At 42.2% G+C, this 22,962-nt stretch overlaps 2 protein-coding genes across 6 annotated transcripts in view; one reads left to right on the forward strand and one right to left on the reverse strand.

Moving 5' to 3' along the window:
* Positions 1-13,326, forward strand: part of LOC140702923 (uncharacterized) — a 59,786-nt gene extending 46,460 nt beyond the window's left edge. For all 5 annotated transcript variants that reach the window (XM_078382394.1, XM_078382396.1, XM_078382395.1 and 2 more), the window contains exon 2: positions 325-13,326. In XM_078382394.1, the coding sequence (XP_078238520.1) occupies positions 653-2,233 (1,581 nt within the window). In that variant the 5' untranslated portion in view covers positions 325-652 and the 3' untranslated portion in view covers positions 2,234-13,326. The remainder of the gene's footprint in view (positions 1-324) is intronic.
* Positions 1-22,962, reverse strand: part of LOC144584975 (uncharacterized) — a 618,887-nt gene that overhangs the window by 581,134 nt on the left and 14,791 nt on the right. The window lies entirely within an intron of this gene.

The raw sequence follows: 22,962 nt of genomic DNA on the forward strand, positions 1-22,962 counted from the left end.
AGCCATACAGCTAGCCTTTGTCCATAGACAGTTTCTGTGGTCACGTGGCCAAAGCGACTAGGAACGTCTTCTTTAGGAAAGAGTTCTATTATGTCTGTCCCCTCACACTTATTTTCTCAAAGCAAAACACACCCAGTTCTTTCCTTCTTTCTATGTTGGCTTTCAGCTGTTAATGCATTGTTTTCGAGTTGCTTGCAGAGTGTCTGCTTTGTAATCTCCTCAATAATTTTCCCTAAGATGGATGTCAAATTGAGAGGTCTGCAGGACCCTGGTTCCTCTTTTAGAAGATAGGACTCTTCTTTCATCTCTTTTTCTCTCCATCAGGTGATGAAGAGGACAAATGGAATTCTATTTAGCCAGTCATTCTCTCAGTGGAAAAAAAAGAAATATGAAGGATGAAAAAAATTAGACACACTAAAAGCGAAAAAGTGAAGAAAGAAAGCCAGAAAACAAGTGGGAAAAAGAAATCTCCACCTTCTGCTCTTGATGTTGATGCATTTCTGATCATCTGAAAAAGTCAACGGGGGGGGGGAGGAGAAAATGTTCCCTAGAGAAATAAACATTCAAGGGTGCTTCAGATAACAATAGACTTGACAAAGTCCACCCAGAGGGGAGACAAAGCCAATGCATTGAACAAGGAAAGAGCAACACAATGCAGAGTAATTGTCCTTCACGTGAAACATCCCTGAGAGGTGAGAGACCATACAAATGCCTACATTGTCGAAAGAGCTTTAGTAAGAGCAGTACCCTGAGTTCGCATGAAAGAACTCACACTGGAGAGAAACCATATGAATGCGTGGAATGTGGAAAGAGCTTCAGTCAGAGCATTCACCTGAGTAACCATCAAAGAACTCACACTGGGGGAAAACCACACATATGCATGAAATGTGGAAAGAGCTTCAGTCAGAACAGTTCCTTGAGTTTCCATCAAAGAACTCACACTGGAGAGAAACCATATAAATGCATGGAATGTGGAAAGAGCTTCAGTCACAGCAGTTCACTGAGTTCCCATCAAAGGACTCACACTGGGGAGAAACCATATAAATGCGTGGAATGTGGAAGGAGCTTCAGTCACAGCAGTTCCTTGAGTTTCCATCAAAGGACTCACACTGGGGAGAAACCATATAAATGCATGGAATGTGGAAAGAGCTTCAGTCACAGCAGTTCACTGAGTTCCCATCAAAGGACTCACACTGGGGAGAAACCATATAAATGCATGGAATGTGGAAAGAGCTTCAGTCACAGCAGTTCACTGAGTTCCCATCAAAGGACTCACACTGGGGAGAAACCATATAAATGCATGGAATGTGGAAAGAGCTTCAGTCACAGCAGTTCCTTGAGTTTCCATCAAAGGACTCACACTGGGGAGAAACCAAATAAATGCATGGAATGTGGAAAGAGCTTCACTCAAAGCACTCACCTGAGTTCCCATCAAAGGACTCACACTGGGGAGAAACCATATAAATGCATGGAATGTGGAAAGAGCTTCAATCACAGCACTCACCTGAGTAACCATCAAAGAACTCACACTGGGGAGAAACCATATAAATGCATGGAATGTGGAAAGAGCTTCAATCACAGCACTCACCTGAGTAACCATCAAAGAACTCACACTGGGGAGAAACCATATAAATGCATGGAATGTGGAAAGAGCTTCACTCAAAGCACTCACCTGAGTTCCCATCAAAGGACTCACACTGGGGAGAAACCATATAAATGCATGGAATGTGGAAAGAGCTTCAGTCAAAGCACTCAGCTGAGTAACCATCAGAGAACTCACACTGGGGAGAAACCACATAAATGCATGGAATGTGGAAAGAGCTTCAGTCAGAGCAGTTCCTTGAGTTTCCATCAAAGAACTCACACTGGAGAGAAACCATATAAATGCATGGAATGTGGAAAGAGCTTCAATCACAGCAGTTCACTGAGTTACCATCAAAGGACTCACACTGGGGAGAAACCATATAAATGCATGGAATGTGGAAAGAGCTTCAGTCACAGCACTCCCCTGAATAACCATCAAAGAACTCACACTGGGGAGAAACCATATAAATGCATGGAATGTGGAAAGAGCTTCAGTCAAAGCACTCAGCTGAGTAACCATCAAAGAACTCACACTCGGGAGAAACTATATAAATGCGTGGAATGTGGAAGGAGCTTCAGTTGTAGCAGTCACCTGAATTCCCATCAAAGGACTCACAGTGAGCCTAAAATGCATTTGCCTTTTTTGTAGCCACATCAAACTGTTGTCTCATATTTGGTTTGTGATCCACGACAATTCCCAGATCCTTCTCAGTTTTAGTTTTGCTGAGCCAAGTTTCCCCCATCTTATAACTGTGCAATTAATTTCTTTTTCTGATGAAGGCAGAGCTAGAAAACAGCAAGGCAGCAGGGATCTGGAGCTCCAGAGTTCCTGCTGTATGCCGAGGGTTTCTGATACCCCCAATTCCTGAACTGGGGGAGGAAAGACCTAGGAGAATGTCATCCTAAGTCATATAGGGAGCTGAGAGAGATCTGGGGGAGCAGAGAGCAACTTCTCCCCTAGAGATTTCTCTCCCGAAGACCGAAGATTCCTTTTCGGATGCCATCTTTTTGATGTTGCTGCAGCTGTTTTGCTCCGCCGGGAGGATGCAGGGCTCAGACCTTGAAGAACTCTGAAAAAGTGAGTTATTGAAACTGGAATGTAAACGACCCAAAGATTTATAGCTGAATGCGAGAGACATTTATAACCCGGAGGCTAGTCAAGCACGGGACTACGTTTGTCTCTTGTTTTTGCATTTCCACAGAGGCTGCCCCACTTTGAGAAAGAGGGAGTGAGGGGGCGGCTGGAAAGCTAAGATCGTTTTGAGAAAAGAAAGAACTCCAGATGGCAAGTGATGGGAGATTTCTATTTAAAGGAAAGGACTTCTTTGGATGTTGAGAGTGATTGGAATGCCTGTTGATAGCGTGTAAGGGAATCGGATGAGGCTAATATAAACAGCCTTGCAGAAATCTTCACGCTCCAGCCACCCTCGCGGAGAGCAATTATACAGCAGAGTTGTGGCAATAATGAATTGACCTTGAGACAGTTTAACATGCTTGATGATATATTAGAGTCATTTGGAGAGCTTCTAAGTGTGAAAGAGGACTGTGGAACTTTCAGATAGGACTCAATTTTTCCTTTCTTTTTATCGGATACAGTCAGATTAGCAGAGACTGCCACTTAAGAGATTCATAGAACACACTTTGGATTATAATACCCCATTTGGATTATAAAAGGTGTTAAAATGGTTTTTGACGGCCCAGTCACCCATTTTAACATGAAGATTTGGGCTTGTGTTTGTCTGTCTTTGGGTGCTGTTCTACACTTCGTTTGATAAGGAGACGACTCAACAAGAACTGAGACTTTTTGACTACGCTGAGGACCTCTGGTGGCTGATCAGAACTCTTCCCCAGCATGCTGAAAACTTCTAGAATAATCATCACTTCTTTTATGAGTAATTAGGGACCTCTAGTGGCTGATCAGGAAAACTGCAGTAGAGCTGTTTCTTTTATACTTTGATGGATGTACTGAATTTTGTGTCTGAATAACTGTGTATCTGCTGGGGTACGGTTTTGAAGAAGGGGAAAGAGTTTCTTGTCAGGAACAAGAAAGGAGGTGGGGTCTTTCATTTTATTTTTTCTCCCTTATTTTTAGTCTTCTTCCAACTAGAGGGAAGGAAGAGAAGAGGAAGGGAAAAGAAAAAGGAAGAGGAGGAGGAGGAGGAGAAGAAGAAGAAGAAGAAGAAGAAAGGAGGAAGCAAAGCGAAAAGGAAATATTATGGCATCAAGAAAGAGGGAAGACTCCCCAGGATATCCCACTTCGGGGGCAACTCAATTAATGACTGCAGACCCTTTTAAAGCCGCGCTGCAAGATTTGCAATCTAACATCATTAAGCAAGTTTCAGAGCAGATCCAGGAAGTCAGAGAAGCTGTGGGACGCGTAGATCAAAAGGTGGAAAATTTGGATGAAAAGTTAGCATCCTTTAACCAGGCGGTAGGGAAGGTCGAGCGCAGAATAGACAAAGCAGAACAGGACATAGAGGACATTAAAACAGAAAAAGATGAGATGCAGTCACATCTTCTTACATTAGAGATGGAGAAAGCCTCTTATTTTCTGAGGATTCAGAATCTGGAAGAGACGCCTGAAGAGACGCCACAGGAATTAATAACATTAATTTCTGGAGAACTGGTTGAACAGATCGGAATGACTAAGGAGGAGATACAAAATTCTATTGAAAATGTTTATCAACAGGCCAATATGTATACGAGAAAAAAATAAACTGCCAAAGGAAATCCATATAAAATTTATGAGAAGAATAGTAAAAGAAAAGATCCTCAAAGCCAACAGAAAGAAGGACTTGACAATAAAAGGAACAAAAATAAACGTCTTGAAACAGGTGCCTTGGAGTATGCGGAAAAAAAGACAAGAATACTATTTTATCACCAAAATATTAATTGACAGGAAAATTCCCTTCTCATGGCAAGTACCAGAAGTACCTGACGTGGGAGACTAGAAGATACAACCTGAACAGTAAAAGTAAAGCCAGAAGTTTTTAATAGAAATGAAACAAAAATTGAAGCTAAATGAAGAGGAACTACAGTGGATGATTGAAGACTCAGAAGAAGAACAAGGAGGAGGAGGAGAACAGGCAGGAGAAGAAGAGAGGTCAAAGAGATCCCCGGTAGCAAGGAGAACCAGAAGCAAAGAAAAGAGAGATAAAACGGGTAGTAAGAAACACGCAGATGGTGGAACAAATTAAGTGCATCTCAGTGAATGTTAAAGGGCTAAACTCGCCTCAGAAGAGAACGAAAATATTTAACAAACTTGTTAAAACGAAGGCGGATATTATTTTTATTCAAGAAACGCACATAAGAGAAAAAGATAAAAAATTGTTAGTAATGCCTAGATTAGGAGAAACTTTTATGGCTTCAAATCAACAGAAGAAACAAAGAGTTGCAATATATATCAAAAAATATTTAAAACCAAAGCTGGTCTTCACCTCAGAAGATGGGAGATTATTGATGGTGGAAATTTCCTATGAGGGAGAAGAGATACTATTGGTGAATATATATGCACCAAATGAATCCCAGCACAACTTTTTTCTTCAATTGAAGAATCAATTAATCCCAAAGGCGGAACAGAAAATATGCATCATGGGTGACTTTAATGCAGTAGTGAGCAAAGAAAAGGATACATCTACGAGTGATGGAAAAGGGAAGAAAAGAACAAGGAATATCATACCCAAAGTATTTTTAGAAATGGCAGAAGAATTAAGTCTAGTAGACATATGGAGAACCAGAAATCCAAAAAGAAAGGACTATACATTTTATTCTGATCGACATAACTCCTGGTCAAGAATAGATAATTGTTGGATTTCAGCGGAACTTTCTCATCAAGTGAATGAAATTGAGATCCTACCAAACACATATGCAGATCACAATCCAATATGGATGAGCTTAGGACAAATACCAAGAAGAGGCTCATGGAAGTTGAATAGTCATCTACTGAGAGAAGAACAATTTCTGAATAAAATTAGGAAGGAATTAAAATTCTTTTTTGAAATAAATAGACCCCGGGATACTGAGATGACAGTGATATGGGATGCTGCGAAAGCCTTTTTCCGTGGATGGGCAATAGAATATAATATACAAAGAAAAAAGGAGAGGAACAAACAATATCACATTCTGGCCATGTCCTTAAGAAAGGAGGAAACGGAACTTAAAAAATCTCCAACTAACAAGAGTTTGCTGAATAAGATAAATATTCTACAGCATAAAATTAATTTGTTAGAGCAAGAAGAGTTGGAGAAACAAATAAAATTTGCAAGACAGAACTTTTTTGAGAATGCAAATAAGCCGGGAAGATGGTTAGCATATAGAATAAAAAAAGAGAGAGAGAAAACGAGAATTACGGAAATACTGGATAAGCAGGGAAAGGAAATCTATAAGCAAAAGGAGATTGAAAAAGAAATAGTAAAATTCTATACTGGCCTCTATAAGAAAAGAGAAGTAGAGCAAGAGAAGCAACTAGAATACGTGAATAAATCTCCAAAATAGAAGTTTTACCCCCAACAATTGGAGAAATTAAATAAATCAATCACAATGGAGGAGATTCAAGAGGGTTGGAGAAAACAGGAAAATGGCAAATCTCCAGGACCAGACGGACTACCAGCTGAATATTATAAGGTGTTTGAAGAAATCTTAAGTCCTCAATTTAAGAAGTTAATCGAATTATTGAGTCCAAGGGGGTAATACCAAGTACTTGGAAAGAGGCACATATTACTTTAATACATAAAGAGGGGACCGAAAAGAACAAAATCAAGAATTATAGACCAATCTCTCTACTAAATGTGGATTATAAGATCTTTACAACCATCTGGGCTGCAAGATTAAAGGAAATTTTAGGAGAAACAATACATAAAGATCAAACAGGTTTCCTCCCTAAAAGGAAAATGTCATCAAACATAAGGATGATAATAGACATTCTAGAATACTATGAATTTCATCCAAGAAAGCAGATGATGTTAATCTTTTTAGACCCAGAGAAAGCCGATAATGTCAACTGGGAGTTTATGATGCTTCAGTTGAAGGAAATGGGAGTGGAAGGGAAATTTCTACAAATAATTAAAGCAATGTACTCGAAGTAAGAAGCCAAGATTAAGGTCAATGGGAACTTAACGGAGAGTATATCTATTGAACAAGGCACAAGACAGTGTTGTCCATTATTTATATTAACACTGGAAGTCCTAAATAGACAGATAAGAGCCAATGAAAGAATCAAAGGACTTAAAATTAGAGGCGAAGAATTTAAGGTACAAGTGTATGCAGATGATCTGGTAATAATACTTGAGAATCCTCAGGGAGACCTAGAAGAATTATTGAGAATCATACAAGAGTATGGACAAGTGGCTGGTCTCCAAATCAATCATCAAAAAATAAAAGTTATGATTAAAAACATAAATAAAGAAGAAGCTGGAAAACTGCTGAGAGAAATTAATTTTGAAGTAGTACAAAAAATTAAATATCTAGGAGTCATCATCACCAAAAAACCTAGCAACCTAATGAAAGAGAACTACCTTAGAGTACAGAAGGAAATTCAGAAGAACTTGGAAGATTGGAGTAACCTTCAACTATCGTTAATGGGAAGAATTGCAACGATAAAGATGATGATTTTGCCTAAATTACTATTTCTTTTCCAAAACCTACCAATATTATTGAACTTTAAATATTTTAAAGAACTGGATCATCTGATAACCAAATTTACATGGAAGACTAAGAAACCAAGAATAAAACTCAAGCTGTTACAGAACTTTAAAGAAAGGGGAGGGGTAGGACTCCCAAATTGGTTATTATATTATAAGGCATGTGCAATGACATGGATAAAAGAATGGATAAACCTGGGAAACCAAAGACTACTGAAACTAGAAGGGCATGACCTAAGCATGGGTTGGCACGCATATGTGTGGTATGGGAAAGATAAGGAACAATCACGTTTTATGGAACATATTGTAAGGAAAGCATTGGATCTAGTGTGGTATAAATTCCGAGCACAAACATATAAGAGAACCCCATTATGGGTAGCCCCCATAGAAGCCTTTACAATGAAAGTGTTGAATCCAAAAGGGATGATGTTAACTTACAAAGAGTTACTTAATAGAGAACAAAACTTAAAAAGTAAGCAAGAACTAGAGGAACTAGGGGTGGCATCAGATTGGTGGTCATTGAATAAATTAGAATCAAGATATAGAAAAGATGGAAATTTGGGTTTTTTTGAAGGTGAAGTACAGGTAGATAAACTCTGGATTTGATGAGAAAATAATAAAGAAAATGTACACATATTTATTGGAATATGAATTGGAAGATGAAAGGGTAAAGGAAACAATGATAAAATGGGCAAGGGATTTCGGTTATAACATTGATATTGATCACTGGACGATGATGTGGAAAGTTGTTGTAAAATGATTAAGCCAGTAAATCTAAGAGAAAATGCCCTTAAAATGTTTTACAGATGGCATTATACTCCTATAAAACTGGCGAAAATGTCAGAAAGCGGTAGCAATATCTGTTGGAAATATAAAAAAAAGGTGGGAACTTTCTATCATATGTGGTGGTCATGTGAAAAAGCTAGGGGCTATTGGTTACAGGTGTGGGGAATGATAAGAGGAATTATTCAAAAGAAATTAAACTTGAGACCTGAAATAGCATTATTAAACATTATGCCAGAAATTACTGACAAGAAAATTAAATATTGTTTGATGTATATATTGATAGCAGCTAGGTTACTCTGTGCCCAAAAATGGAAAAGTGAAGATGTACCTACAATGGAGGAGCTCCTGAAGAAGATGCTGGACATTATAGAACTGGGCACACTATCAGAAGCGCTACGAGATCAACCGAGAGACTATGCAAAACAAAGTTGGAACTTAATACATGCTTGGGCCCAGGGTCAGACCTGAAGATAGGGCAAAATGATTGATGGGCTTTGTTCTCTTTTTAGTTCTTTTTTTTTTCAATACTCGCTGAAGTTTGGGAAAGCTGGAATGTAATGAGGTCTGGACCCCTGTCCTCAAAGGGGGGGGGAGGGTTTGGGATGTTTGTAATGTAGGCTTAGATATGCATTGGTAGTTGAAATAAAATTTAAAAAATTAAAAAAAATCTTTTTCTGATGTGCAGCATGTGTTCTTGAATCTAGAGTGTGTATTCTAGATGGGATATGTAGTCAGGTAACTATGAAGAAGGAATCCATTTTGAAAGATGGGAAATCCATCTTTCCCCTAGCTGCCAGTCTGTTATCTGGTTGCTAGGATTCCACAGAGAAGAGTCTCTGAAGTCCAAACATTCCCTCAACGAATGTAAATAACACCTGCAGTTTTCATGGGAATCAGAGGTGGAGAGAGACCACTTTTCCTTCACCATGATTGGTCGTCAGCTGGAAGAAGAAAGAAGGGGGGTGACAGCACGGAGAGTGAAAATGGAGGATTTCTGAGAGACAGAGAAAGATGCCTTTTTACATCATGGATTTTAGAGGAATGCCTTTTTAAATGCCTTTGAGGCTCTACCCCTTCCGGTCTTTCTTCCTCCCCCCACCTACTTTGTTGTGGGATCCCCCCAATCTTCCCTTGGAGGATCCCAAGGAGGGGGCTTTTCAACTGAGGGGAGGATGCCTGGGGAGGGGTCCCAAACAAAGTGACCAAGGAGCATGAAAGAGCCCCTCTCAGCCCCCTGTTCAAGAAGGAGGGAGCAGCTAAAGCCACTCTTTTGCCTGCCTTCCTTGTCTTTTTTAACACTGCGGTGGGAGAGACCCACGGAAGATAAGTGGGGGGGGGGTGGAAAGGCCAGCATTCTTTTCAGCCCCTGCCTTCCTCCGGCACATTGTCGGTGCAAGTCAAGAGGGGGAAAGTGCTGGGATCTCTCCTCACGCTTTCACCCATCAGATGCTTTCTCTCTCTCTCTCTCTCTCTCTGAATATATACATATACAGTATATTATTTAACAAGCACACCCTCACCAGAACATGGCGCATGCCAAAACGCAAGCCAGCGCCTCACCACGCTTGTCGGGAGGCCTGCAAGGGAAGGTGGACCCCCTTCTCAGACTTGTCCTGCCCCCACAAAGGCCCCTCTGGACCTTTCTCCCACTGGGGCCAGACTGACCTTGCTTGTGATTTAGCCCATTTCTTTTTAATTCACCTTTCAGGGCACACAGTCTTCTTCGTTAGGCAGCTTACAAGCCTTTTTCATGAGCAAGCTGGTGAAGAGAGTGGTAGCCATTCAACTTTATGCACTCCTGGAGGAGACCAATGCCCTTGATCCATTCCATACTGGGTTTAGACTGCATAATGGCAGGGAGACAGCATGCAAGATGACCTTTTGAAGGAGACCGACAGGGGCAAAATGTCCTTGCTGGTCCTCCTTGATCTATGAGTGACCATGGTATCCTCCTTGGAGGGTGCAGCTTGAGGAGATGCTGTCCGCTCCGTGGACTCTATAATTGTGGAGTCCTACAGGGGTCAATTATCTCCCCAATGCTATTTAATACTTATATGAGGCAGGTGGGAATGGTCATCTGGAGTTTTGGAGCTTCGTGCCATCAATATGCAGATGACACCCAGCTCTATCTCTCCTTCCACCCTTCTGTGGTGAATGCTGTCCCATTCCTTGAGCTCTGCCTGGATGCTTTACTGGGGTAGTTGAAGGATAATAGGCTGAGGCTGAATCTGGAGAAGGTGGAAATCCTTTGTTTGGGGTCCCTATTTTCTGTGGTTTGGTAGCCTCCCTTTCCTTCGGTGAGGTCTCTCTTACCATGAAGGATGAGGTGCGCAGTTTGGGCGTACTCTTGGACCAAGCGCTATCAATGGAGTCCCACTGAGTGTCTGTGGTCCACACCGCCTATTTTCATCAAAGATGAATCACTCAGCTGCATCTTTACCTTGACACAGGATCCATCAGCACGCTGGTCCATGCACTGGTAGTCTGGTGATTACACTACTGCAATGCTCTCTATGTGGGGCTGCCCTTGGGGCTATCACAGAAACTCCAACGGGTCCAGAACTCCGCCGCCAGACTGCTAAGTAGTCTGAGGAGACATCAGCGTATTTCCCCCACCTTGGCTGCCCTGCACTGGTTACCTGTTCGTTTCCATGCCAGCTTCAAGGTAATGGTGTTAACATACAAAACTCTAAACAGTTTGGGACCTTGTTATCTGACAGAACGTTTCCTTCTGGCTGGACTGGCCTCTCCAGTAAGATCTCCCCAGCTGAGTGGTTGACTCCTCTTATTGTTGACTATCTTGACTCATTTTATTGTTCAACCCTGCCGTCTGATCCTTTCGGTTCTTAATATTAATGCTTATTGATGTCATTTTTATTTGTTTAATTTTGTTTTGAGCAATTTATACTTTGTCTTCTTATGGTATTGTCTGTTTTATTATGTTATGTAAAGCGCCCAGATGGGCGGTATATATAAATCAATTCAATCATTCAAATCAATAAATAACTTCCTTAATCCAAGTCATTACTCATGTTGAAGAGGACCAGACCCAGGACTCAGCCTTGGGGTATCCCACTTCTTACCTTCTCCTGGGGAGGAGACAGTCATCATCACCCTCTGCAGTTGAAACCCCCCCACTCTCCTCTCTCTCCACCCACCACCCCAACAATATTGTCCACCCAAAACTCATGAGGAGCCCTCTTGGCAAGTGTTTCCCTGGGAGACCATAAAGATGTTTGTGGGGGGGGGTTAAAGGAGAGAGAGAGAGATGTGCAGGCGCACTCCTTGGATGTCCAGTTCCTGTTTGATCTGCACCGAGTCAAGAAGCTCCTCTACCGGGCGGCGCTTGACTGCAGTGAAGCCAGCAGCACCTGGCAAACAGCTGCCGGGGAAAACTGGAACCGTCCGGCCTGTTGTCCCCCTAGAAAGGGGGGGACAGAAGGGGAGCCCAGGAGAGGACACCCCCCAAGCAGATCGTGAGCCCAGAAGGTAGAAGATTTGGCAGCAACCGGGTCTTTCTTCCCTCTGAAAATTCACCCACGTGCAGGCTGGAGACGGGAGGCCATATCTTATGGCAGAAAGCTGTGCGAAAACTCCACCCCCACCTGAGGAAGGAGAACAGAAACAATAGCAAAGTAAGCCTTTGATTTATGAATAACCTCATGAATGTGTTGAAGAAAATAATGTAAAAGTACCTGACCGAAAGGAGAGAGGTGGCAGCAGGCCAGCATGCCAGCTTGTTTTTTTTTAAAGTGAACTGCCTGATAAACAGCAAATGTATAATTAGCAAGCTGGCCAAGGTCATTTAGATATACTGGACGGAAAGATTTTGTGTTTCTGGAAAAAAATCCCAGAGGAAATACTACTCAACAGGGACTGAAATCTTGTCAGTGCTGTGCAATCTGGACACTCCTTACTAGCTGAGTGGACTTTGAAAATAAAACCCTATCTTTGGAGCAGGAGGCACAGGATTTTCGGAACAAGCAAAAAAATAGGCGATGAATCATCAGTGTGGTGACATAGACTGAAGAGTGGGAGAAGTTAGTCGAATGGGACATTGATAACAGAAGCGTCTTTGGTTCTGGAAGGAAGAATAAAGTCTTGGGAAACGGACAACAAACAAACTATTAGTTCATCAGCGAGAAACTCAACAGAACAGATGGAGGACCGAAGAAAATCAGATCTGGAGTTATTACAGGACTACGACGACTTTTCTTTGTAGGAGAGACTGGTTCCCTGTTTGATCCTTACTTTGGACTCTCTTTTGGCTGGACTGTGTGGATTCTAAGAATACTGTTACAATTTCTGGGCAAGGAGGGGGAGGATATACCTAGCGGCAATGTTGCCTGAGAAAGAATGGCTGGTTACCATGCAAATGACAATAATAACAGGATTTCAGCAGGTAATGAGCAACTTAGAGAGCTAGAAGGCTTGATAAAGGGGAAACCATCAGAGGTTAAACAGCAACTGAATGAAATTGTAACTCCAGAACAGTTTTTATTGAGAGAGATGCCAGACAACATTGAAGATAACATAGATGGGATTGGAAGTTGTCACGTGGAATACCCAGTTATAATAGTTAGAAAAGGTGATTTTAAAAATCAGACTACTATCCTGGATACAGAAATGAGAGACGGGTAGTGAGAAAATATGGGAAGTGCCAGAAATGGATAGCCTTTCAGACAGGCCGATATGTCCAAGGCAGAAGGAAAATGAAAGGGGATGTATTTTATAATTGGTCTCGATTCCTTGATAGAGTTGGAATAACTTAGACTTAAACTAAAATATGAATATAAGCTGATATTTAGAGGATAATCAAATAGTACACAGATATATATATATATAAGAATACAAAGATTTGGGGGGGGCATGGAAAATGAATAGATCAGAGGCATGCATACTTAATACGAATAGAGTGGATGATTGTATACTTTATGTTCTCCTATCCTTTATGTTCCCCTATCCTCAATCCTCTTCCCATCCCCTGCACCCCCTTTTACCTTCTGTATTCCCTACCCCATTCCTAGTAGTTTAAAAATAAAAAAATGGAAAAAAGAGAAGCTCTTCTACCACCCTCCTGACTCAATGTTCCCCCCCAATGGGTATCTTAAGGAGCTGTTTAGTCATTTAGTCATGTCCGTCTCTTTGTGACCCCATGGACCGGAGCACGCCAGGCCCTCCTGTCTTCCACTGCCTCCCGGAGTTGGGTACTTGCCTCCCAAACCATTGTCATTGATGTTTCTGGACTCGTATTTTGTTTGAAGAAGTCCATGTCTTCTTTTATTTGCTTAATAAATTCCTCATTTTTAAATGTGAAGTATTGATCTTTTAATTAAATTGGATTTACTACCCAGTTGTAATGAAATCGGACTGTGGTCTGCAAATGTGTTAGATAAAATGTCTATTTGCTCCAATTCTTTCATTAGGCTTGTTGAGATCCAACATGCATCAATTATTGACCACGATTTATGTCTGTTCGAATAAAAGGTATAGTCTCTTTTCTTTGGATTACATGTCCTCCAAGCATCTATGATATTTAGTTCTTCCGCCAGTTGTAGAAAATTTATTGAGATTGTTCCTCTCTCTCTTTTTTTGGTTATTTTATCTGATTTTGTGTCCAGTTCTTTGTCAGAAACATTTAAATCTCCCATCACGCAATAGTAGTCATAATCTTTATTTGTTCTAGTTGCAGTTGTTTTAAAAAAGTTTCTTGATTTCCATTTGGCGCGTAAATATTAATACAGGTAATTAGCATTTTCTTTTATTCTCTTTGGATTTCCACCATTAGTATCCTTCCGTTGTCTGAGGCAAAAAATAGTTTTGGTTCCAGTTCTTTCTTTGTGTACATAGCCACATCTTTCTTCTTTTTTAAGACATAAGACATAAGACATAAGAAATTTATTTGTCATTGCACTCACAAGTGGGTGCAATGAAATGAGGTGCTCTTACGAACAATTTTCCTAGCCCTGAACATCCGGGGACCCAAGGTTGGGAACCATTGTCTATAGGTCATGAGGTGGACTCTGTAGTGTTGCATTATTCTGCACCTGCTCCTTCCTGCTCAAAGCGGCTACAGGAGTCTGCTTAATGTATCTCAGCAGTCAAGGACCCAACTTGTTGTTCTATCCAGCCAGCAGAGAACTAGGTTACCTACATTCTAAATACAATGGTCAAAACTAAGAATTGCTGAGGTTCTCTAATTTCATTTCTCCTTGTGCAGCAAAACTTTTCTAATAGGCTACTGCAAACAGACTTGCAGAATTGGAAGCGGGGGGAATAATGAGAAGGCAAAAAGGGGCAGCTGGTTAAAACAAAAGGGTCTGAGCTGTCACAATATGGCACCCTCAGTTGCTGACTTCTTTAGTTAACAGGGATGGCAGAAGAACATTTTATTATGTTAAATCATTTGAAATAACAGATACATTTTTTGTTGTTGTGTAGTCAGCTATGTTATTAATATAGAAGTTAAACAAGGTGGGAGCCAGTATACAACCCTGTTTGACCCCATTGAAAACTGGGATTGGATTGGATAGAACTCCTGCTGAATTACAGAGCACTCTCAGATGAGTATTTTCATATAGTCTTCTCATTAGCAGAAGCAGTCGTCTGTCTATGTTCGTAGATTCAAATTTGGCCCAAAGTTTATGTCTTGGGATAAGATCGAAGGTGGACTTAAAATCAATAAAGGCTGCATACAGGGCACCTCCTTTGGGGGAGGAGTATTTGTGAGCTAGGTGTTGTAGGATGAAGCCCTGATCCAAGGTAGACTTCCCTGGCCTAAATCCTGCCTGCACATCAGTCAATATATTTTCTACTTGAAGCCAGTCTGAAAGCCTCCCCAGTAGATATCTTGCATACAGCTTACTGATTGTGCTAAGTAGGCTTATCGGTCAGTAATTAGCAGGGTCTCCTCTATTGCCTCGTTTAAATATTGGTACTATAATGGCTAATCCCCAGTCTTCTGGAATACACGTTGTATAGTTAATCCAGGAAAATAAGGAGGCTAGGACTGGAGCCCACCAGTCCAAGTTGGCCTTCAACAAATCTACTGGGATGTAATCAGCACCAGGGGCTTTACCCGATTTTGTTTGGCAAATTAATGAGGAGATTTCACCTGGGGATACCGGAGGCCAATATGGCAAATTTTTGTAAGATGTAAACTAATCTGAAGCACTCTCAGGATGCATAGCGTAAATGCTTTGAAAATACTGTTCCCAGACCATGGGGAGGATGCCGCAGTCGGGTTTGGGGGAGTAGTCCTGCATGCCCCCTGCCACAATCCTCCAGAAGGAGGCTGAATCCTTAAGTTCGGATGCTAATATCAGTCGTTCCCATATCTCTCTCTGAGTTTGCTGCTTTTTCCTCCTAATCAAGGCTTTATAGTTTTTCTTTAGTATAAACCAGTCTGGAGGAATCTTATCCAGCTTCTGTGTTTTGTACCACCTGTATAGGGCTATTAGATCATGCTTTGTTCTTTTGCATTCTGCATCAAACCAGGATTTAGAGTGAACAACTTGAGAGGGTCTAGGCTTTAACTTTCTGTATGTCAGATGAGGTTCCAGATGATTTATCAGCCCTTTATAGGCCTCTAGGGCAGCCGAGAATGAGTCGGCTGTTAAAATGGAATTACCAAAGGAGGAGAGGGGCTCAGTTAGTAGTAACTGTCTTGTGAGGGTAACCATTTCTGTGGACCATTTTACTCGGGTAGCTCTTATTTCAGCTGTCCATGGGAGGGAAAATTCACTGTCTGCAAAAATTTTAGTGGCCCTGTAGTTGATTGATACGAACAAAGGGAAGTGATCACTCTCAGGGCGGCATTCCATGCCAAAGTCACATATTAAATCTGCCAGATCCTTGGAAATCGTAATGTAATCGATGGTTGAGGCTCCCATTGGTGAGATAAATGTATACTCCCCTGGCCTGTCCCCCTCGGTGCACCCATTTAGTAGGGCTAAATCCAGGTTGTTGGCCATCTGCATTAAACATAGATCTGCATAATTACAACCTAGATCCTTAGACTGTCTTGGGAACAGATGTCGGGAGGGGATATAGTCCGGGGGGATCATATTAAATTGGGCATAGATAGCCTCATCATTTTCTCCAGTCCTAGCATTAAAATCCCCTAGCACCATTAAGGAAGCTGTTGGATATAGTAAAACCAGGCTATCAATATAGTCTGTTAGTTTTGCCCAGTGGTCTTTGGACTTGGAGCGAGCTGTCTGCGGGGGGATATAGACATTGATAAGCAACAAGGATTGTGTAGTAAAGTTCAAAATGGCCGCCAGTGCTAGATTACAGCTGGGCTGGAGGTTTACAACTGATATCTGCATCTTTGTTGTTGTAAGGATGGCCATGCCACCTTTTAACCGGCCACCTTTTCCACCGGGATCTGCTTTAAGGGTGTGAGTTGCAAAACCATCTAATATTAGTTCCCTTTGGGACCATGTCTCTTGTAGTAATAAAATGTCAAAATTAGAAACATACTCTATAAAAGCAGTATCCCCAACCTTGGCTTGCCACCCTACAATATTCCAAGACAGTATTTTTACAACAGACTTCCTGTGATGAATTATTCCAAGTTCATGGCTTAAATGCTGAGGAGTTTCCTTATCTATACCGCACATTGGAGTTGACTCCTGACTGAACTCTACATTATGCATTACCTGATTGCTGACCTAGAGCCAGACATCCTGGAGAGTGAAGTCAAGTGGGCCTTAGAAAGCCTGGCTAACAACAAGGCCAGTGGAGGAGATGGCATTCCAGCGGAACTATTTAAAATCTTAAAAGATGACGCTGTTAAGGTGCTACATTCAATATGCCAGCAAGTTTGGAAAACTCAACAGTGGCCAGAGGACTGGAAAAGATCAGTCTACATCCCAATCCCAAAGAAAGGCAGTGCCAAAGAATGTTCCAACTACCACACAATTGCACTCATTTCACACGCTAGCAAGGTTATGCTCAAAATCCTACAAGGTAGGCTTCAGCAATATGTGGACCGAGAACTCCCAGAAGTACAAGCGGGATTCCGAAGGGGCGGAGGAACTCGAGACCAAATTGCTAACATGCACTGGATTATGGAGAAAGCCAGAGAGTTCCAGAAAAAGATCTACTTCTGCTTCATTGATTATGCAAAAGCCTTTGACTGTGTGGACCACAGCAAACTATGGCAAGTCCTTAAAGAAATGGGCGTGCCTGACCACCTTATCCATCTCCTGAGAAACCTATATGTGGGACAGGAAGCCACAGTTAGAACTGGATATGGAACAACTGATTGGTTCAAAATTGGGAAAGGAGTACGACAAGGCTGTATATTGTCTCCTTGCTTATTTAACTTATATGCAGAATACATCATGCGAAAGGCCGGACTGGAGGAATCCCAAGCTGGAATCAAGATTGCCGGAAGAAATATCAACAACCTCCGATATGCAGATGATACTACTCTGATGGCAGAAAGTGAGGAGGAACTAAAGAACCTTGTAATGAGGGTGAAAGAGGAGAGTGCAAAAAACGGTCTTAAACTCAACATCAAAAAAACTAAGATCATGGCCACTGGTCCCATCTCATCCTGGCAAATAGAAGGGGAAGATATGGAGGCAGTTACAGATTTTACCTTCTTGGGCTCCATAATCACTGCAGATGGAGACAGCAGCCTCGAAATTAAAAGACATCTTCTTCTTGGGAGGAAAGCAATGATAAACCTTGAAAGCATCTTAAAAAGCAGAGACATCACCTTGCCAACAAAAGTCCGAATAGTCAAAGCTATGGTTATTCCTGTTCTAATGTATGGAAGTGAGAGCTGGACCATAAAGAAAGCTGATCGCCGAAGAATTGATGCCTTTGAATTGTGGTGCTGGAGGAGGCTCTTGAGAGTCCCCTGGACTGCAAGGAGAACAAACCTATCCATTTTGAAGGAAATCAACCCTGAGTGCTCCCTGGAAGGACAGATCCTGAAGCTGAGGCTCCAGTACTTTGGCCATCTCATGAGAAGAAAAGACTCCTTGGAAAAAACCTTGATGTTAGGAAGGTGTGACGGCACGAGGAGAAGGGGACGACCGAGGATGAGATGGCTGGACAGTGTCTGCAAGGCAACCAACATGAATTTGACACAACTCTGGGAGGCAGTGGAAGACAGGAGGGCCTGGCGTGCTCTGGTCCATGGGGTCATGAAGAGTCGGACACGACTAAATGACTAAATGATGATGATGATGATTGTATAATCTCGCTTCATCTGTAGCACTTATATCCATGACGGAAGTACCTGTGGAGAACTATCCACCCTGTGTCAAATCATTTTGTTTTGCACACAATTGCCACCACTAAATTGGTACTTCCAGGCCTCGTTAAAATTTGGGTCTGCTTCAAAGTTTTGATGATTTATGCTCATCTGATTGGCAGTGGATCTCCTCCTCATCTCATTGTTTCCTCTAAATCTTCTTTTATTTATTGTATGCCTGCCTCTATTCCCTATGAGGACAGGAATAGGGATGCCCAAAATGGAGTCAGAGTTCGGAGGCCATTGGCTAACAGGTTGTTCTTTGGAGCACTTGGTGTGCGGGCTCTGAGTGCGCCAGCCAGGAGGGACAGGGTCAGCAGACATTTGGTATATATCATCCTGGGGTGTATACTTGAACTGATTGATGTTTCCATTTTGCTGTCTTGTGTTGTTCTTTCCTTCCGGTACTGCTCTGTTGACTCTTTGATTCCTTTTTGGTCGCTTATCATTTAGATGTGTATTATTGATGTCACGCTTCTTCTTTGGGCTGGTTGTGGTAGAGTCCAATAATTTGAACAGAGCAATGAACTTCAAGCCCTTGGCTTTCTTGCCCATATGTTTATGATCCGTTTTGAACTTTACTATCTTGCACTTGGTTCTCCTCTTCTCTGCTATTTCAGTGGGTGAAGTCACTCTGGGGAGGTTAGTCACCTTCTTTTTACCATTTTGTATATTTTAGCCACATGTTTTATGAATTGGATGTACATTTTTAAACTGTATTTTGTATATGTAAACAATAATTATGTTTTATGAGCTGGTCACCTGACCGTAATAAATAAATTCATTCATTCAACGTTGAGTTTTGGAGCCATAGGAATGCATTAAACACAAGGATCTGATTTTTTTTCTCCCAAAAGGTAGTTGTGAGGTGGATAACAGGTATACAAAAAAAGCACATAATCTTTAGAGCATTGTAAAGTTTTAGTGTCAAATTCAGGAGTCTCCATCTTCAGATCATTCTGGCTTTGAATATTTCCTTCCTTCTCCTGTCCCCCACGTCTTGTAAGACACCCAGAGTGGCATGGTGTCATCTAACCAGATGGGCATTATATAAAAGAAAGGAAAGGAATCATTTTTCCACACTTTGCAATTCTCCCTCCTGGTCTCGTCTTCCTCTTCTTCGGAGATCAGCCTCCATGCCCAACTAAGTCTGGTCCTTCCAGCCAAGTCCTTCCCTCACCCCCCTCCCAATTTCTCCTATCTCCTGCTTTACAGGCTGGAGTCTTCTCCTGCTGAGTGGCATTAGGAACAAGTAAAAGAGAGGGTTGTTAAAGTCAGTGGTAATGGTTCTTAATGCCACTGTTGACTGCTGTTCACTTTACATGGTTCAAATGGTATTCTGTATAGTTTATTAAATATTTTATTACACTATTTGGTTCAGAATATTTTTTTCCAGTTTTCCTCCTCTAAAAATTAGGTGCGTCTTAAGTTCAGGAGCATCTTATGGACTGAAAAATACGGTAATACATTCAGACTATTCTAAGGCCTGTTGGAAATGTGATGAAGAAATTGACACGTATTATCATATGTGGTGGGACTCTGAATGCATTCAGAAATTTGGGAAACTAATTTTTAAGGAAACACGTGATATATTTGGAAAAGATATTGAATTAAATTCTAAAATTGCTTTGTTGTTAATTTTTGATAAGATTTTGTTGTTTAGTCACATCCGACTCTTCGTGACCCCATGGACCAGAGCACGCCAGGTCCTCCTGTCTTCCAATGCCTCCCGGAGTTGGGTCAAATTCATGTTGGTTGCTTCGATGACACTGTCCAACCATCTCGTCCTCTGTTGTCCCCTTCTCTTCCTCTTGCTCTCACACTTTTCCAACATCAGGTTCTTTTCCAGGGAGTCTTCTCTTCTCATGAGATGGCCAAAGTATTGGAGCCTCACCTTCAGGATCTGTCCTTCCAGGGAGCACTGAGGATTGATTTCCTTCAAAATGGATAGGTTTGTTCTCTTTGGAGTCCAGGGGACTCTCAAGAGTCTCCTCCAACACCACAATTCAAATTTTGATAAGATAGAACTTCATTATTGCTCAAAGGAATTGATTTCCCATTTTATGACAAGTGCTAGAATATTAATAGCTAGATTATGGAAAGATAAAAATGATATTAAATTAGAAGATTGGTACAATGAAGTATGGGACACTGAGCTAAATGATAAATTGACTACTGAACTTAAGATGAAAAGAGGGGAAATAAGTTCACATATTTTGATGCTATTTGGGGTTGATTTATTGACTTTGTATTAGTGAAAGGAAAGGGTAAAGCCTCTGAACAACAAACAATACAATTTTGGAAAAGAGGTTCATATTAAAAGTATTGTTCCAAAGGGTCCTGTGGGTATGGGGGTGCACTGTGGTTTAGATTGTAGTAGCAAGTATTTTGTTTTCTTTCATTTGTTTTGGAAATTTAAAAATAATCTTTAAAAAAATCTTATACACTGGGAATAACATTTTTTTCAAACAAAACATTGAAGAAGAGGTTAAGAAGACTGATAAATCTTTTTTTTTAAAGTTGTTAGAAAGTTGGTAATGTTACAGGTGAGAAGTCTGCCAATCTCCCCTCTGACCAAAGTGGCTGAGAAATTTTCCAGAAATTCTTAAATGGGTTTATAAAAGATTGGATGAAACGGATACAAGATGGCAAGGAAATAGGGCAGCTGGTGGGAGAAGGGAGGATTTCATGAGGAAACAGAGTTCAGTTAGAAAATGGGCAAAAGAATGAAAAAGAAAGGAAGGAGAAGGTAGAAAAATTGTGAAATTTGAGGAAAGTGGGTGGGTGGGTGGGTGGGTGGGTGGTTGCGTGCTTCTATATCCATGATTCCAAAAGCCAGGAAATAGCCCAAAACTGCTGCACAATCTCGTGCCCGCCTTGCCAGCAGGAAAAAGGAGGCCGAGCCAGACAGAGCAAAGGGCGGCTGAAGGTTGACAACCACCCAAGGCAGCTGTCCAGGGGGTCTACAGCAGGGGGTCCCCCCAACCTTGGGCCTCTGGATGTTTTTGGGACTTCTGCTCCCAGAAATCCTGGCCAGCAGAGGCGGAAGTGAAGGCTTCTGGGAGTTACATCTGGAGGCCCAAGGTTGGGGACCCCTGGACTCTGCGGGAGACCCTCTTCTGCTCTTTGCCCTTCACAGCCCTGACCATGGCTTTGTGTCTGGGGGAGGAGTGGTCACTTGACGGAAAAGGGGAGTCAGCTTCTGGGATGTTCCCTCGCGTGGTGTCACTCTGTGAATGGCAGGGGTGCTGAGGGGGACTCAACCACTCTGACCCTCAGCCTGTGGAGTGTTTCAGGTTTCCATTAATTCCCCGTACTATTTCACTGAGGCACGAAAAACCAGAGACTGTCTGGAATATGGTGGTCTGGCACACCCCCCCCCCCCGTGTGATGATGACACACCCTCTCAGGCCCCAAGGTCTGGCCATCCAGCCGACCACCATCCCCTGCGCCAATGAACACAGCAAGACATAAACAATCGAAGAGGAGAAAGGCAGGAGAAAAATAATTTTGAATGAATGCATGAAAGAATGAATGAATTCTAAGCTAATTAAGAATCTAATGCCTGAATTTCCTGCCTCTAAGAAAGTCTCTTCCTGGAAACCAAGAGGAGATTCAGACAATTTCCTGGGAATATTTTTATAAACCTAAAACCAGCAGCAGTAAATCTCACACAGACACACACAGTCACTTTTCCCAGTGTAGGAAACGGGCAGCCCCTCTTCCCCCCCCCAGGGGCTCTCCTACCCCTCATTCCTCTGTGTGGGAAGAGTATAGGGGGTGTGTTGATGGTCTGGGTTCAGGTCAGGGCCTGGTTCGCGTATCAGGAACTTCCCTCCCTTGCAGGGGCATCAACAACTGCCTTGGCTGCCATAGAGATGAAATATCATCCTCATGATCCACATCCCTCCTTCCCTCCCAGCCAACCCCTTGTCTTCTGCCCCTCCTGACCAAGCCCCATTTATTTCAGCCCCCACCTATCCTCCCACCCCTTGCAGCCCCCCTCCCCCTTCTCCCCCCCACCAAAAAGCCCCCCATTTCCCACTTGGGGCTTTCTAGGAACTTCCCCTCCCCCAAGGTTTCCAACCAAAGGGGTTTCCTGGTGGGGGGCTCCAGCTCAGGACGGGGGGAGGAGGGGGAAAACACACACACACACACACACACACACACACACACACACACACACACACACACACACACACACACAAAGAGTGGGTGGGTATTTTTCTCCTTTTGGTGGGGAATATCTTTCTAGGGCCCCCCACCCCCACTGCGACCCCCTTTCTCCCCAAGTGCAATTCTGACTCCTGTCCTCTGAAGATGCCGGCCACAGAGACTGGTGAAACGTTAGGAAGAACAACCTTCAGAAAAGGGCTAAAGAGTCCAAAAAACCCCACAACAAACATGCAAAAGTATTTACACGTAAAAAAGAAATACAGTGGTGCCTCGCACAACGATTGCTTCGTACAACGATGAATTCGCACAGCGATGACCTTTTTTCAAAATTCCATGCATCGTACAGCGATGGGTCCTATGGAGGAAATTCGCACAGCGATTTCGGGACCTTGATTCGCATAACGATGCCGAGTAATGGTCCCCATTTCGCACAACGATGTTTGCAAAAAGAGCAGGAAAACTAGCTGTGTTGCAATGCTAATTTCTTGTTTTCCTCAAATCCTA

Source organism: Pogona vitticeps, chromosome W (assembly GCF_051106095.1).
Source record: "Pogona vitticeps strain Pit_001003342236 chromosome W, PviZW2.1, whole genome shotgun sequence".
In the NCBI taxonomy this organism is placed as follows: Eukaryota; Metazoa; Chordata; class Lepidosauria; order Squamata; family Agamidae; genus Pogona; species Pogona vitticeps.